General features: G+C 44.1%; 1 protein-coding gene across 1 annotated transcript; it reads right to left on the bottom strand.

Annotated features, from left to right (window-relative positions):
• Positions 1-1,668: 1,668 nt before the first annotated feature.
• Positions 1,669-9,264, bottom strand: LOC6606466 (homeotic protein empty spiracles). The gene is made up of 4 exons (XM_002031233.2): positions 8,786-9,264; positions 7,504-8,457; positions 2,882-3,039; positions 1,669-2,325 (listed from the first exon to the last, which is right to left on the bottom strand). Exons 2-4 carry the CDS (start codon positions 8,381-8,383, stop codon positions 1,792-1,794), a joined length of 1,572 nt encoding a protein of 523 aa, XP_002031269.1. The 5' UTR covers positions 8,384-8,457; positions 8,786-9,264; the 3' UTR covers positions 1,669-1,791.
• Positions 9,265-17,811: the final 8,547 nt, after the last annotated feature.

The following is a 17,811-nucleotide window of genomic DNA, read 5'->3' as shown; positions in this document are numbered from 1 at the left end:
CAGTTGCTGCTGTTGCTGTTGCTGCACTGCAGCAAGTGTCAGGCCCTTCAATCGCCGTCGCCCCCACTCCTTTCACCTGTCAAATTTGCAGTGCCTGGGGAACTAATGACGCCCTTAATATGCTCCAAGTGGCTTGGCTGAAAGCCATTTCCCTTTCGCTTTGTTTTCAAAGTCATCGCCATCGTCTTTGTCTTCGTCATCGCGGCTGGCAGACACGCCAAAATCAAACGAAAGGGTTTGCCAACGGAAAAGCCAAGAAACACGGGGAAAGTCGATTATTCAATGCACTTGCCAGAGACCAGGAACTAAGTCTATTTAATACTTAATTTCCATGTGTATACGTAAAATTGCGATGTATAAGGTGAGATCTACAAAATATTAATTAGAAAGAAATATAATGTGTATTTATTAAACACAAGAGTGTTATTACTACGGCATAATAACTTATATTTAACGCTCGTTTACAATTTATACTTGCCACTTTAATAGTTGACCAACATGACCGGTAACATGTGGACAAAAAACCTGCAAAACCCACAAAGCTGCTGTCCAATGAAGGCACATATTTGCCAAAATGTGCAGCTTTCGAAGGGGCAAACAAAGTGCAGTGCCTGGTGACCCCGACCCTCCATTTTGGAGACCACCTTCCATTGCTCTGGAATTTCCAGTCGAGTGCCAGTCGAGCTGCTGAGACACCTGCAACTCGCAGTAGACAACTTCATTTTGTGGGTCGAGTCGAGACCTCATAAATTCGCGGCCCACAGAGGAAACGCAGAGCAAACCGACATATATAATTGCATGGGTGGGCGTGGGCCCATTCCATCTGCAATTAAGTAATTCTCACATCGTTTATGCAAAATACGAGAATTTTCCAGGCATTCTGGCGGTGGAGGAAGCCCGTGCTTTTTTCCGTCCTGGTGTTCTGGTGATTGCTCGCGTGCAACCTCAACACCCTTTGCTTGTAGTCAAGTGGCCCATAAATTGTTGGCCAAGTTTTCACGGTGCCCGCCCACTTTTCGTTGCGCAGCTTTGACAACGGCAATTACCTTGAACTTTTCGCCGGATCGCCTGGAACTAACGTGCCATATCAAAAAACGCGGGGAATTTATTTATATATATTTTAAGTTCTTTTTTTTCGGCCTGCCATTGCCAACGGGCTCGTATATTTTGGGCAACTCAGTGATCTCCTGCCGTTTTGTCAGTTTAATTTTGGGTTTAGCTCGCTTTTCGCTTTAAATGAGTCCAAATTGCTGGCCCAAATGCATATTGGTATGTGTACGTAACCCTCGAGCGATTTTTGCATAGTAAATATATTTTATAGGCAATCATTTGCATTCCGAATATCAATTTTTGCCATCAATTTTGGGCCTCTGCTAACTGACATTTATTTTTTGGCCGCCTTATGAGACCGTAACTCGTAATTGTTGATTGCACTTTTTACTGTCAACGTTTGGCACACAACATTTTTCGCCGGGAATGAGGACTTTCATCAACAACTCAATAAAGGAAAAGCCTTGTTAGCGGGTTTTTCTTCTTTTTGGCCCATTGATTGGTTATATTTTGGCAGCTGATCGATAGCTGTTGTGCATTGGTAATGAGTTTGCCAGTAAATGGCCATCATATGTGGCAATAACTTCTATATCATCGAAAACTTGATTTCTTTTTTTTATTGGCTTTGTTATTTATTTTTTATGTAGTAAACAATTAAAATTAAGCTATACAGTTGACAAATAATTTACATGAAATCAAAGGAACACAAAATAGCGGAGATAGTTGATGGCCAACTATTAGTTACTGATTTTCCCGCTCCCGCGACTTTTCCCGCTCCCTCTCCCTTTCCCTCTCCCTCTCCCTCTCCCTTTCCCGCAGATAGAGCTGCTGCTGCTGAATGAAGTGCTGCTGCTGCTGCTGGTGCTGCTGCTGCAGATGCTGCTGGTGCTGCTGCAGCAACTGGTGCTGCTGCTGCGGACTGAGGGTGGCCGCCTCACCGGGATTCTGCTGCATGAACTGCTGCTGGTGCTGGGCCAACTGCTGCTGGAACTGCTCCCGCAGCCGCTGGTGCTCCTCCGCATCCATTTCGCTGCCGTAGTCGTCCATGTCGATCACCTCGTCCTCGTCGTCCTCCTCGATCTCGTCCTCGTCCTCCGGATCCTCTGCATCCTCGTAGCTGTGCTGCGACCCATCGTGCTTGGCATCGTCCTCCCCATCGCCGCCGCCTCCGCCGCCGGAGGAGCTGCCCTTGTTGCTCTTGGTGTCGCTGCCATCGCCGCCCTCCTGCTGCATCCGCTTGTGCTTGGTGCGTCGGTTCTGGAACCACACCTTAACCTAGTGGGCACACAAAATTAGAAGATTCTTTAATGTTATATACAATTTGTCTTGTTATTCAATAGATTAGCTATTATTTTATTTAATTGTTCAATTTAGATTTAAAGCAACCATTTTGTGACCAACACTTTGAGTCCATTCTAACCCCTGTTTAGTATAAATATTTTCCTAAGCGCACTTTCAGGAAGCAATTGAGCTCTGAGTAGCCCTCTTGGGGGAGGTTCTTTAACCCTTCCATTTGGCTATCGGTGTTCGTACTCTCTTTTTTTTGGCAAGCCGTAAATAAGTTTAACGAGTCCTTTAATTCTATTTACGGCCTGCCTCCCAGTTATGCCCCCGAGGGTGCACAGTCAAGTGCCCCGTGCCACTGCGCGGCTCTTAACCTCTGCAAGGCCCTAACTGGAAGCGCTAATAACTCAGTAACTCCGGCACTTCTTGGGCTAACGACCAGACGACATGCAATCACTTAGCCCCTAACCGAAGGGGTTGAACTGGGGGTGCTTATTGAATTTGATGCGCATTAAGGGTGGCCGCCACCCGGCGTGGCCCATCTCACCTGTGTTTCGGTCAGGCTGAGTCCCTGGGCCAACTGCTTCCGCTCCGCCCCCACCACGTAGTGGTTCCCCTCGAAGGCGTGCTCCAGCTTGAGCAGCTGCGTCGGCGAGAAGGCGGTGCGCACCCGCTTTGGCTTGCGGAATGGCTGGAACAGGAAATCTGCAAGAGATCGGGAATCAGAGTGTTAATGACTGCTGCTTGGAAACTAACTAAAAATATGTAATGAAATGTAATAATACTTAATGATAGAAAGTGAATATAATACTAATTTTACACACTCTTAAAGGAGTGAAGTACTTAGGTTAACTAATATAAATTGATTTACCATCGAATATATTGATTTCATAAAACATTGTATTTATATACCCCATCTGAGGAGCCGAGCAGCGGCATCCTTCGCTGGCTGCTCTGCCAATTAGATGACGTTGTGCCTCAAATTGTTGATTATGAATTCCGCGAATGCCGCGGGCAAAGATGCCGCACACAGTGGCCACTCACATGTTGCACACGCTCATTACAAAACAATAAACAAATTTCCAGACATGGCCCGCCAAACACACAGCGAAAGAACACAAAGGGCTTCTGGTTCGTGCCGCTTTCGGCGCTGTGTTTTTTTTTTTTTGTTTTTTTGTAGCCATGTCCCAGAATCGCTGATAAGGCCAAAACAATTGGCCCTGGCCAAGAGGAGCTGGCTTTCTTCGGCCTGGACGCCAAGCCGAACACTTTAGCGCTCCTAAAAGCCGCCAACGACGCCTCTTTGGAGGACCGAGGACCCATTGTTCTTCCTTTCAGCCGGCACAACGTGATATTTTGACGTTTATCACGATTTCTGGAAGACCATATCCCCCATACCCATAACCATTCCCAGGCCCAATCCCCACCTTGAAGCCCAGTCCAGCTTGGCTTTTGCGTCTGCGAGTTAACAAATTTTCAATTGAGCCACAATTTGAATATTGATATGAGGCAGCAGGCTACTGTGCGAGATGCAACTGAGATTTCTGGTGGGGCACATGAATGTACTGGGCAAAAGGTAACGTATAGTGGAGCCTTACGAAGCGCCGAGTAAGCGTATTTCAGCACTATATATTTTTCCCGATATAAAACTAAATTAGTAGTGATTGTTATGGTTTTATAAACAATAGATCTATCTTCAGTGAAGAAAACACTTTGTATCAAACATTTAAAGATGTATAACTGTTGATATTTCCTGAAAAACAGCAAATCATAATCCAGTGGTTAACCAATTTTCAGATCGTTCTGACTGCCCCCAAAACTGTCATCTTAAAACTCTAGGTCTTTCAAAGCTGCTAAGTTGATCTGCCTAGCCAAACATTCAACCTAAACCAGCCGTTTGTTGTGATATAATTTAGTGAACAAGCCTAAGCTGAAGGATCTTTTGGCTGCCGCAAGGTGTGCCAATTACAAAATCAATATTGTTATAGCCAAATCGAATCGATTTCGGAGGCAGGAAGTCCGTTCATAGAATACGACACAAGCTATACAACAGAAGCTAAGCCATTGCAAAAATAAACAGCTAATAGAGAAAGGATACAAGGAGAAAGGGCGCGCAGCCATTAGATACAAGATACAACCCCAGAAATTTATCTTGCGACTCGAGCATTGTGCCTTGTTAGCACCGCCGGGCTGGAAAAAATAACAATAACAATGAAAAGGGAAGAGGGAATGGCATGGACTGGGAATGGGAATGGGAACTTGTCAATTCGACACTTCATAAATGCAGCCTTGTACCATTGATGGCCATGTATCCACGTATCTGACAGATGCAACTGACTCGGCGGACTGACTGCGTGCCTGGTTTTTGCTATGAACTTGACAAACGATTGCCAGGAGGTAGCATCCAGAGTGATCTAGTTCGGCTTCTTTTTTTTTATATAGCCCACGATCGCTTGACATTTGTTACATTTGACAGCTAACAATGTAGCTGCAAGATACAAGATACACGACTGTATCTTAGAAGAGGCTGTATAATTGATAATGCCGCCGCTCACAATGGCCACTTAATTATTTTTTCTAGCTCTGCAGCAGCTCTCAATGAAGTGTGTGTGTAGTTTTTCCCACTTTTTTCCTTTTTTCCTCCAGCTTTGTGGACACAAAGGAAACCGCCGTGCGAAAATACGCGCAATTGACAATTAATTGATGTGTCCGCTCTGCTGGCCAAGTTGTTGTTTTTTATATTTGTTTTTTTCTTTTTTTTTGCAGTGGCTCACACCCTTGTCAGCTGTCATTTTTTGTATATATAGAGATTCGAGTGTACCTTATTTTTTAGCCCATGATGGAAGTGCCGGATCGTTTCGTTTCGATTTCGTTTGTTCGACTGTCCTGGCCTTTTTGTGCGCCCTATTATTTATCACTTATGTGCAATTGTGTTTGCTTTCTTTTTTACCGAGCTAGGGCTTAATTTTTATGCTCTCATGATTTTTTCATTAATTTATTGCATTCCTCGCGTATGAGGACATTGACTTGGAATCGATAATTGAAATCAAATGAATGACAGACGGGGATGATGTGTTGTGATGATCGATTTGACGGGAATGGCCATTTGCAGTCGGGATGTATGAATGGAATTTTGTGGGTTTGTTGGGATAATGGTTTTGAACAGGGGGAATCTGTGTACTACTGAAATGGGCAATTTTATAAAGGGGCGAAGTAAAAGGTTTTACATAACACTACTTTAATATCTGATCTTATAGTTTCATGCCGCGGAGTATAAATACATACTTCTTTTTGAAAAATTATTTACATAAGATACCAATGAAATAGTGCAGTGATACTAAGGAATACAACTCAAATATCCTAATGCGTTAATTAGATTTCTAACGTTACATATTTATGAGGTATACTAATTGTTAGCTGCTAACTCCTAAGCCTTTCGAATGGAAATCCCGAAGCAGCTTGTCCAATTACAGTGCCCTCTATTTAAGCCCTTTTCAATAAGGATCTAAGCCTTGTTAATTTAACCCGTTTTCCCAGAACTTCAACGGCTGCATTAGAGGGCAACACCCAGAAATTGCAGCACGTGCAAGCTGAATTGAGTTACTGACGTATCATCACCGTCGCTATCGCGATGATCCCCATTATCTCACTACAGATCAGAATAAAAAAAAATGGAAGAAAAACAAACCCATGTAACCTGGTATTACTCACACGAGTTACAAAACAAACGGAGATGAAAAACATTTACAATTAATGAAATCGTTATGCGAAACATTGACATTTCACGTTCATAAATCAAGCGAAAATTACAGGCGGCGCGGAGAAAAGTGAGAAAAAAGAGAAGGAGCGGCGGGAAATTGGAAAACAAGTAGAAAGGGAGAAAATAATGAAACGGAGTACAACATAATTAAGGCGTAACGGGGATACATGTACACTTAAGCAGGTGAAAGGCGTGTGAGTGTGCCGAAAATTATTATTATATTTAACCGGCCGAAAAACGAAAAAAAAACATGGATACCAACATGGTCTGGAAATTCAAATGGTAATTATGAGAGCAGCGAATGGTAGGAAAAAGTGGTTAAACCGTAATAAATGACAATGTTTTTGAGATGCGCTTTGCGGTGGCTCTTCGCTTCTATCTGCCAGTTTTTTACCATTCCTCGGTTCTTTGCTTGGTTGCCCCAAAACCTCAATTAAAAACGCATTAACATTTCACTGGTTGCACTTTTCGTACGTTACACATACGCCGCATGGGCCCGCCGCATGAGCAACTGGCGCCGTCTGTCGGCCATTAATGGTAATTTCGAGTGAAGAGAAAAAGTATAAATAGAGTGAATAAATGCTAAACACACACTCACACACTTGGCTGGCCATTTAGGTACGCTGCTTGACCTAACGATGTGTGTAATGTTGTTTAAACAATTTAATTAAAATGTAATTTGTTTGGAAATAGTTATCAAAATGGGTTCGGTTCTCTCCACATTCCCCCCATCCTGTTCGCTCCCATTCTCCGTCCCGCTCCCTCTGATGATGATGAGCCCGATACACGTCTAATTAACTTGTAATAAATGTTTGCCATTTGCTTATTTAACTTTAATTATATGGAGCTGCGCGGCAACAACAGCGATAACTGAATAATTGCTTGATTGGGGTCCTCTCTACTATAATGGTGCTGTGCTTCGAATATGACTTTAGGTGTGGTTTCTTTTTCTCTGTGGCTCTCAGTGGCCATTTGAAACGGCTATAATGACTGCGGAAAACTAGTTAAAGCGAAAAATAACCAACAAAAGGGGTGGTTGCTATCTGCAGAAGATGAAACCGACCGTAAACTATCATAATATTCTAATGTTCTAATATGAAAAATATATATGTAAGAACGATCTTTCTAATAATCTGTTAAAGAGGGTTCTACTCCAGATATCAGAATCGGGTAAAAATTAAAATAAATTATATGCATTATTATAAACTTAAACTGTGGTTAAATTTGCCGTAAATTTATTAAAATAATTGTTAGCTTAGATGATTATGCATAAAAATTATATTTTTCAATTTAAAGAAACCATTTTTAGCGGTACTGCTTGCCAAACCGGTTATTTTTTCTGAACCGGTTATCTTATTGAAAATATTGTAATAAACAATAGATCTATTTAAAACAGTGTGATTACTTACTGCCTGGAAATCGTGGAAAAATGCGTCCGTGTCGGCTGAGCAGCCATGGATACAGCGGATAGCTATCCCGGATCAGATGCGGCGCACTCCCGAACGGATGGTGTCCGTGTGGAGGATGTCCGGCATGCGGTCCGCCGGGAAAGATTCCAATTGGAATTTGGCCGGGCGGCAGATGCGGATGCGGACCATGTGGCGGTCCAGTTGGCACGGGCGGAAGTTGCTGTTGCTGTTGTTGCTGCTGCTGCTGCTGGTGATGATGAGCCAGTGCAGCAGCCATTTGGAACTGGGCGGCAAGGAACGGCGGTGGCTGCGGCGGCGGGTGTGGCGGACCCGCCATGCGCACCGCCATGGCGTTCGGTGAGGTGCGGTTCCCGATTAAAGCTAGATTTGGCGCCGGCAGAGGCAACGGACGGATGAGGGTTGGAGGATTTCCCGCTCCCGACGATGGATCCCCAGACTTTGAAGTATTCCCCGCCGCTGGCGGATTGCCTCCTGCATTGGGGGGCGATGGCGACCGGCTGACCGGTGATCTCTGCGGACTGCGCGATCGGTCCAGCGAATCCCTTCTGCGGCAGTAGATATAGCCCCTGGGCGTCCGGCGCCCACTGTTGTTCGTGTTCGTCGGCGAAGCGGGACTTTCGCTGCGCGGCGGCGGCGAAGATATCACACTGACCCTTAGAGGAGCCGATCTCGTCGAGGATTCGCCCACAATCGAGTCGATGCTGAAGGCCAGCTTGGGCTTGCTGCTCGCGGAGGCGGAAACGGTGCTGCTGGCGGAAACGGAAGTCGAGGATGCGGCCACCGAGGAGCTGCTGCTTACAAAAGGACTCGTCGGCGCCATGGGCAGCATGTTGAACGTTTGCCGGCCGCAGGTGACCATTTGGTAGGGGTTTCGTTGATTGGAAAAACAAATGAATCTCTTTCCCTCCTCTCAAACTTCCCGATTCGAAGTCTCTGCAAGTCGAAGTAGATTATAAACACACTTGTAGGCCTTTAATTCCTATTGACCGTATCTCATTTGAAAAGAGCCAATGTTTTACAAAAGAAACATTTTGCAAAAAAAAGTTGTGTATTTTGGAACGGGATAAAAGTTGTAGGAATAAAATAAAACGGTAACAGTCCTACTAAAATCAAAGGGAACGGGAATTGAAATGTTTTAACCATTTAGAAACGGAAAAGGGGTTGTACTGATCGAAGCTCCCAATAAATGGGTTGGTGCTATGGCAACACGATCGCGTACATCGGTTAATGGTTACTAGATATCAGATAAGCACACACGCACTGTTTTTCCGATCAGATAGCTATAGCTATATAGCTACGTAGCGTTGTATCTGCGATGCTCCAGCGGTTGGCATCCGTCGGCGTGACATTGATAAACTGTAACTGTAACTGGAGCGGCGGCTACGCGGCGATTGGAGCGTGACCGTACCGCTTCGCTGGACGATTGACGGCGGCGATTGACGGTTGGCGATTGACTATTGGCGATTGACGGTGGCGGTGGCGGTATGGTCTGCGGTTATCAGTTAACGGTTAACGGTTATGCCGGCTACCCGGTAACGAAACGATTTCGGTGGCTGCGCTGCGATGATGATGAGCACTGTCAACGCCATTAGCATTATGGAGCGTCTAAAGGCGTCTAATTGTTGACTCCACTTCGCCGCTCGCACCCTCTCTCTCTCTCGCTTTCTCTGGCCCTCTCTTTCTGTCCTGATTTTCGGCGGGGGCGTCGGCGAATCGCTGCGTGGCTCTCACGCTGAGCGTTTTAGCTCGAGTGTCGCGTTGGAAAAAGCCGCAAAAAGTTTGTGGGGCCAGTTCATGTGCTTCTTCTTTCTTTCCTTGTGCTTCCAGCGCAGCATTACAGTTGGCGTCTCGCTCGCACATGTGTCTCCGTGCGCCTGCGCCAAAGCAGCGCAGCAATAGTTCAGTGGATATTCCGGAAACCTGCTTGGCTCCAAGTGGAGCCACCTCCTCTCTCGCTCGCTCTCCCGCTCTCTGGGCTTGTTGGTGTGTGGGTGTGTGAGGGGCCCCAAGCTCTCTCTTTTTCGCTCTCTCTCTCTCTCTCTCTCTCTGTCGCTCTCTTGGCCATTTTTCGCACCAGTTTATGACAGCGAAACAAACAATTTGCGCTAAACAAAACAGCATCATTAAAGCGTTTGTGGTTTTAGTGCCAAGCGGGTTGGCCAGTTCGTTGGAGCGTAGGAGGGGGAACGGGGGGTGGTGCACCCGAACACTGGGTAGGAAGTAGGTCTTCGATGATTTAAAATAAATATAATAAATATAACATTTAAAATTGAAAAGCAAACAATAAAAAAATAGCAATTTGCCTTAATTGAATTGTATTTATTTATTGAAATATATAAGGTTTACCTTTCATCAGTAACCGTCTTCAAATTGGTTTTACTATCTACTGGAAAATCGATATTAAAAAGAGTTAAACTTTTTACATAACTCATAGGTAGCATATTCGCATTTTCCGGAAGATATCGAAACGATTCCACTGTGCAGTGGAATCAACGTCATCGCTTATATAGCTTAGACGCCCCGTCGTCAGTGCTGGCTATAACCCGCTGTCCCTCCCCCGCCCCTTGGCCATTCTACCATTCTGAATTGGCATCTGCATCATGTTGGCCAAAAGCATTTGGACACGAAAATGGGCGGTAACTTGGTTTCTACACCTTCGGCGAGCTGCAACTGCGCGAATCTCACAGATCCAGATACAGCGGGCTGGGAAGGGAACGTATCTGCATCTGTATCTGTGCGTGGTCATCCGAGTATCTGTATACCCATCCCCATTCCCATCCCCTTCCCTATCCGCACCCTCATCCGCTGGCTGTGAGTTGTGAAAATAAACACCTCGTTAAAGATGCAGGAGGAGGCATAAAACATGCAGCGCCAACTTCGCAGCCTTCTCATAGGTAAATACGTGCGATTCTCCTCCTTTTGGCCATGAATGGATATGGATGTGGATGTTGGCCAGAAAGGAGGCGAGAGTTGGCAAATAAATTGACGTGCGCTTGGCTGGATTTGTATGCATCTAGATAAGGCCGTTGCTTGTCGATGGGGCAGCAGTTTTGCTGCCGCAGATGCACCCAAGTATACACGTATACATATATATATATATACATATATCTATATCTGTGAGTGTGGCACCTCTGGGTGCGGTAATTGTAATTGGTTTTTACTCTTTCCCATCTCCTTTCCAGCTCCTCTGCCTCACGATTCGGGATAAATCATTTAATTAGTCAGACAATGAGCTGGGACGAGAACTTTATGGGATGCTCCATCACCGCAAAAGGTTATCGATCGGCAATCAATGATTTGGGGGCGTATTTTTTGGCATTTACCGCACTTGATATATGACCAGAAGGAGGGCCCACAAAAAGATAAAATGCAGCAAATGCCTGCGATGCAAGTTTTGGGGGCTTTTTCTCGGTAGATGTAAAATTATATGTTTGAGATACATTTGTTTAATACTTGTGTAAATCATTTTTTAGTTTGAAAAGCTAATATAGGCATATCTGTTAAATAAAAAAGGATTTTAAAATTAATCAATTTATATGTTACACATCTGTTCATAGAATTTACTTTTTGTTTATATTTAAATGAACATATTATAATGTGAATGATCTTTATTCTGTTCATTTTAGTTAAAGAGAAGAAACAAAGCGCCTAATTTGCTTTACAATTAAGCTTCGGTTTATCCTCTAATGACTGTCCAGTAACAATTATAATGTTCTTCAAAAAAGGTTTACTTAGCATTTTAGCAAACTAAATAAAGTCGACTAAAATTAGGTTCTTCCAGTGGAAGCACCCTCTTTCATAGACCACTTCACACTGGTGTTTTTCTGTCCCAGTCTCTCTGCATGTGGAAATGAAATCCACAAGACGTTTCCATGTTCCACAGCCACTGAGCGAGATAAACCAACAGCTGGCGTTGATTGGCTGCAAGCAGTATCTGTGTGCGAGAGAACGAGACAACAGTATGACGCAGCTGCTAACAAGGGGTTGGACGCTCTGTTCGATTGGAGTGAGCGGGATAGGTGTTGGCAGGGGAGTTGGTTGAATAGGGAGGGGGCCACAGCGTATAAATCCACTTCATTTAATAATTGCCAACGAGATGGAGCTCATTATTACGAGTACTTTGCACGGCTTTGCCAGTTTCCAGCAAGGGGGGATTTTCACAAGGAGGTGGGTTTTCGACAAGGGGGTTCTTTGTGGGCAGGCTGTACTGGGTCAGGTTGGCTGGGTCACCCCATCTCATTTGAAATATAACTATCTATATATTTCCACTAGAGCCATTTAATATTTAGGATCATTTTGTTTTTAAAATTTACTACTTGGATTTGGTGTAAAAATACTCGATCTTTACGTATCTGAGTGTTCAAGATATCCAGAAGTATGTAAATAATTTATGAAATTGTGAAAAACATTTATGTTTTAGCATTATTTATTGTCATTTAAAATTATTCTTTGCTTTATGGGCATAGTATTACCAGATTTCCTATCCCCTATTTGACTCGCAATTATTGGTTGGAAAATAATTGTTCTGCGATAACCCTCTTACGTTTGTCCATCTGCCCGATTTACAGATACAGATGCAGAGTATCTGAGTATCTGTGAGCGCCCTCGCCTCGTTAGCGTTTTTATTGGACCCGCAAATGGAAGCCCACGGTGCTGATGAATCCGTTGTTGGGAAATCTGATGTGCGATGATGGCGACGGCTTTTCAGTGTCAATTAAAACAGCTTCTCGTGACGATCGAGAAGGGAATGGGGGGCTTAAGTGACAGCTGGGGGTTGGCGACGGAGATGGATGTTTAGCGAATGGATAATGGCCACCAGGGTTGGCCAGCCAGGAGTTTGCACCACCACTACTAGCTGCGCACAGCGCTTCGTGTTGACACAGCTAATTGGCTTTATTTGTTTTAATAATTGAGCATTTTCGGCTGCGGCCATGGGCACTGATTTAATTAAAAATTTCCACGGCCAATCGAAAGGGTTTCCTTCACTGAATTCGTGAAACTTTGTGTTTGTCTGGCTGAAAAGGAAACTTAAATTGGGTATAAATAAAGCGGATTTAGTGGGGGATATTTATTTATCTTCGAAAATAAATGAAAATGAAAGGTCATCACAGGAACTCACATTAAAAACCCAAATTATTTTTGTGCTTCCAGGCTTAATTTACTTCTAAAGTAAATAATCCAGTTAAAATAGTATGCGATTTCCGTTTTGGCTAAGCGCTAGACTTAATCAAATGCCAATAAATATTTTGCAACTATTTGGAATGCTTAGTCGCAGATCAGAGGATCGTGGATCAGCAGCGATCGGAAGATCCTCAGCAGAAGATCACGCAAATCCCCGAACTTAAACCAAGGAAAAGCCTATGGAAATCCGCGGGATCTGGCCGTGGAAATGGTCGGGCATCTTGGCCCGAGGATCGGCGCATTTAATCCAATTATCGATGGCCAGAAAATGCCTCGGGAAGCGGCCGACTCATCTAAATTGTGGGCGGGTGGCGTGGCTTAGTCCAGGTAATTCATCCGTTCCCAGAAAGTGCGATGGAGATCGCCACCGTGGGTGCGACAAAGAGGGAGAGAGTTCGCCAGAGCGGTCCGTTGATTAATTAAAATTTTGATCAGCTCGCAAACGAGGGCCATTATTTAATGAGTTTTTTATGAGATGTCAGGTGTGGCATGTTGCTCATTTGGCTGGCTACATGAAAAAAAAACCAGACTGAGTTGAATAAGCTTTTAAGCACTGGCTTTAAATATTATTTTACAAAATCAAATAATTCAAATTTAGTTAATAAAATAGCTGATAAATATAAAACAAATCTATATTTGTACCTAATTAAAACTCTTATAAATTTTATTAATTTTTATTATTAAAATAATTGAAAGTCATTCGAGTACTTTCGTTATGTTTAACTATCGATTCCGAATTCATTACACTTTTTTGGCACTGTGTAGCCAAGTGGGTGTGGCTATATATGGAATGGTGGGGATATGCCGATCGAGGCGCGACAACTGCCGCAAATTATCGCAAATTTGTGCGGTTCGTGGGATGCAAGCGAAATATTTTATTGCCTCATTATGCAAATGCGAATGGCTCTCGCCGCGGAGGAGGCGATCGGCGGGGGGTGGGGTCCAGCGGAAGACGGATCAACGGGATATATGTGCACTTAACGGCCAGGTAGATATCGGCACTCAATTAGATACGCTGGCCGGCGGAAAACCGCATTGAAATTACGCCAGGACCTGCCCGAGTTCGATAATTGCGGTAATGCCGATAATCTTTTTTTGACCGCTCGACCTTCGCCCTACGACCCTTCACCCTTGCCGCCCCCTAATGCCCGCGAGCCAGCCCCTAATTGTTGGCCAGGCCGAAAGGATTCGTCCTGTTCCTGTCGCGCGCTCTAAGCAGCATCGATAATTGGATTAAATCGCTCCTTTGGCCTGAAAGATTTCGCGCTAGTCCAGCGCTGATCTTTGGATTTCCAACGTGGCTTTGAGGCGCACAAATTCCGAGTTAAGTTTGTGGATTTGCCGGCCTAAACACGCGCTGATCATCTGTGTTGCATTGTCGTCTTGGTTCGCTGGAAAATATGAAGAGGATCGCAGGATTCACGATCCTGATCCCCAGCGATTAGTTAGTCCTTTTCGGCGACAATCCAGGCCTAGAATAGACTAACTTCTGCCTGATCCCCGAACTTGCAAATCCTAAATATTTAGTTGCACTTAATGGGGACAATCGCATCAACACAGTGGATCAGATTGAAAGGATGTGTTTCGGAATGAAATGACACTTGACACTTGAGAGCTTAGCAAAAATTTTAAAATCAAATATAATAATAATTTTCATTATAAAATATATTAAGCAGGAAATTATAAATAGCTGTTTATCTAAGTAAGTCCAATTTTGGTCTCATGATTCCCCCAGTTATTTTGGGAGCCGTCATAAATTTTGATGATTTTGATTGAGGGAATATTTTTCGTAATTAATGAAATGATAAACAGATTTTTCACATTAGGCCAGGCACTTGAGAATCGCCATTAGACAAATGGCCAGCACATGTGAACGGGGGAGTATATATCCCCCACATTTCCCCGATCCCATTACCCCCACGAAAATCCTTAGACAAATCGCTGCTCATTAATATATTCACTCATCATCGCCCGCAAATGCACGAGTCATAATTGCAATTGCACTTTGACGGCGCTGATAGATACAAATGGCCAGCAAAATGCGCTCCCCAATAATTTCTAGATTCCAGCCCCTAACCTCCAGTTTCCACCTCCGTGCTTCCCCGCTTTTCCTCGGGAAACGCCTTTGGAAATGTTGCGTGAAAATTACAAGCAGCTGTCTCGGGGAAAAAGGGACACCCACAAAACAAGCGTGTCACTGGAGGAAGGGGGGGAAAGTAGAAGGGAAAGGGAAAAAGGAAAAGTGTATGTGGGACCAATGCACAAAAGACATTTGTCAACACCCCACACTTAAGGAGGAAACTCCCCCGACATGACTTTCCCTCTGGGCAGTTCAATATTTTGACGCTTGAAGTTCAATCTTAAAAAAGGAATGTTCTTTCTGCCTTCGAATGGCATGTAAATCATAATTCCTGGGGCACCAAATAGAATCAGTACAGTGAAAAAAATTAAAATATTTCAGTATGAAAGAATTCATTGCATGAATTCTGTAAATATGAAACATATTCTAAATTTCGAAAAGTAATTAGTATAAGAGTAACCTTTTTTTATAATTCAACAATTTCACTAATAACTAAAATGAATAGTCGGATTTTCCTTAGTGTCCGCGTGATGATGCATCTGTATCTGCATTTGCATTTGAGCGTACATCTGCCGGTTGAAAGTGTTGATAGCTGCACTTAGCCGGCGGATTCAACCCGTTCGCGGCTAATTGGGTGCGAACGTGCGGCAATTAGTTGCACTTGGAATGGCTCACGAATGCAACAAGCAGCAACGAACAACCACAAGCAACAACGAGCAGCAGAATCCGAGGCACGACATCGTGAGGCCAGCTTCATAATCCCGTCGAGGCGCCATGCTGATCATCGATCCACCGAATCCAGTGATCCAACAATCTTCGATCCACTCAGATCTTGCGGCGATTATCGACACAGAAAAGCGTGTAACGGTGCTGCTTTTCTTCCAAAAGAAAGTGTCAGTTCCCGATTTGTTAAGTCAATTGTATCTGTATCTGGGCGCCATTGTAGCTTTTGTATCTCTGGACAGCTTCGGGTATCCAAAACTGTTAAGCTCTTTGGCGCCATGGCAGTGTAGCTTTTTCCCATGATTTATTTACGCACATGTATCTCATTGTGGTGCGCGCATCCCCCGAAAAGCTGAGATACAGATACAATTAATTCAATTTCGTGTCTTCGACATTTACAAAATGTTTTCTTAATTTGTTTTGTGTTTTATTTGGGGTTTTCGTTTGCTTTGTTTCGGTGGGGAGAACTGGCCGATTTGTGGGTGTTTCTTGACAGTTTTCAGGGCTTGTCGCTCATTAGTAGAGCTTAACTGAGGCCAACACACAATTTATATATATACACATATATATATATATGAGTTTTTTAAGGGGGAAACTCACTGGCAGAAAATGAGTGTGGTTCAGCAAGTGGTTGAGCTCGGCGGTTGAGTGGTGGGTATTATAATTTCATTGGGGGCGGATAAGGCAATCAAGCCAAACTGTTTGGCTCTCAAATGATGAGGGTTTCGGTTTCGGTTTCGGTGGGTGTGTTGCCCGTTTCAATATTAGATCGAGTGTTTATACTGTTACCTTCTAACTCTTTTATGAGAAAGGAAAGCATATATGATATTCTACATGGAAGATAGATAATTTAAAATAATATACCCTTCTCCTAAATCTTTAGACCAAATTTAATTCATTTTTGAGTTCCTTGGACATTTAATAGACATTTTAGGACAATTCCATGAGTAAATAGACGACTGACAACAATTCAGAATGCCCTTTCAATGTGAATTCTTTTCGAAGTCATGTTCGAGCCATCATTGCAGCCCAGAATCTCCGACAATCCCCGGACAGTTTCATTGTCACAGCCCTCGGGCTGATCCTTGACTTGGAATCGGACCGGGATCCGGGCATTTGATGTTTTCCTACCGACTTTCTGCTGCCGTGTCAGTGTCACCGTCACCGTCACCGTTGGGTATTATTCTTTCATTAGGTAGGTTGTTGCAACTGCCGACACACTCGAATTCGGATTTGCATATGTGACCCGGCGTGCAGACCTCATTTCTCCTGACAGCAGAGCCGCGAGCTGTGGAAAAGTATCTGGATCTTTTGGCCAGCAATGCGATGCAAATTATAGATCAGGTGCAACAGCGGTAATTGCTGCCATAATTGCAGCAAGTGGATTCGTTTGCCATATCATATACCCTCCAGTTATGAGCAGGTTAAACTGTAGCGTTTTCGCAGCCACTGGTTGGCCATCGGTTCGACTTGGCCATGCAACGTCAGTGGTCTCAGATCTCAGGTCTCAGATCGCAGATCTTGGATCCGATCTCCCATCCCGGGTCCATCTCATCCTGTCCAAATTGGAGCGGCAATTGCAGTTGCAGTTGCAATCTGCATGTGTAATAGAGTCAAGCCAACTAATTTTGCGGCAATTTGTACTTGGGAAATCCATGTGGAATGGAATGAAATGGATAAACGGTGGCAGCCAGGCAACCCGCATTCCGCACCTTAACCCCCTGATGCCGGCGCACACAGCACATGCAGAAATTAACGAATGATGGACAGACATCCGAGTGGAGTGGAGCTGGGACAAGGCTTGCAGGAGTAGCCCCCATCTGCATGCGAACTGGGGGGCGAGCTCTCTTTCGCTCGCATAGCGCGCTCTCTCTCTTGTCATGTTATTAGCAGCAATTTAAGCAAATAATCAGTGCAACTTGCCAGTCCAAAGACAGGGGCGTCTGCGAGGGGGGTTGGCTAGAGTGTGTGTTGCCTGCGGGGGGAGGGGCGGGTCAACGCGTGACTTGCAGGCAGACACATCACAAATTGCAGACAAGTGTGGTTCTTGATGCTGCTAGCCGAAATAAGCAGCCAAAGTTGGAGCCACATGCAAATGCCAGCGCCAGCATTAGTTAAGTGCACTGTGAGAAAAAATTGTAGCCAGTATATAATTTATAAAATTAGTGTTGAAGGCATCTTGCTAAAAGGTAGGCTTAACTATTCTTTAGAAATACTGATTTTAAGAAAATTATTTATATTTTCCAGTGAAGTATATTCTATGTTAACTTTAAACATACTTAGCTGCGCATTTTCCTCAGTGC

Source organism: Drosophila sechellia, chromosome 3R, assembly GCF_004382195.2.
Source record: "Drosophila sechellia strain sech25 chromosome 3R, ASM438219v1, whole genome shotgun sequence".
NCBI classification, from domain to species: domain Eukaryota; kingdom Metazoa; phylum Arthropoda; class Insecta; order Diptera; family Drosophilidae; genus Drosophila; species Drosophila sechellia.
Note: the sequence above shows the minus strand (reverse complement) of the source record. Positions and strands in the feature narration are given on the sequence as shown.

Bases quoted from the DNA above. Each gene is read 5' to 3' on its own strand.
- LOC6606466 (XM_002031233.2), bottom strand. From the start codon at position 8,383: ATGGTCACCTGCGGCCGGCAAACGTTCAACATGCTGCCCATGGCGCCG. The intron at 3,040-7,503 runs GTAAGTAATCAC...GATCTCTTGCAG, and splicing joins TTTTCCACGATTTCCAGGCA to ATTTCCTGTTCCAGCCATTC. The intron at 2,326-2,881 runs GTGAGATGGGCC...TGTGCCCACTAG, and splicing joins TCAGCCTGACCGAAACACAG to GTTAAGGTGTGGTTCCAGAA.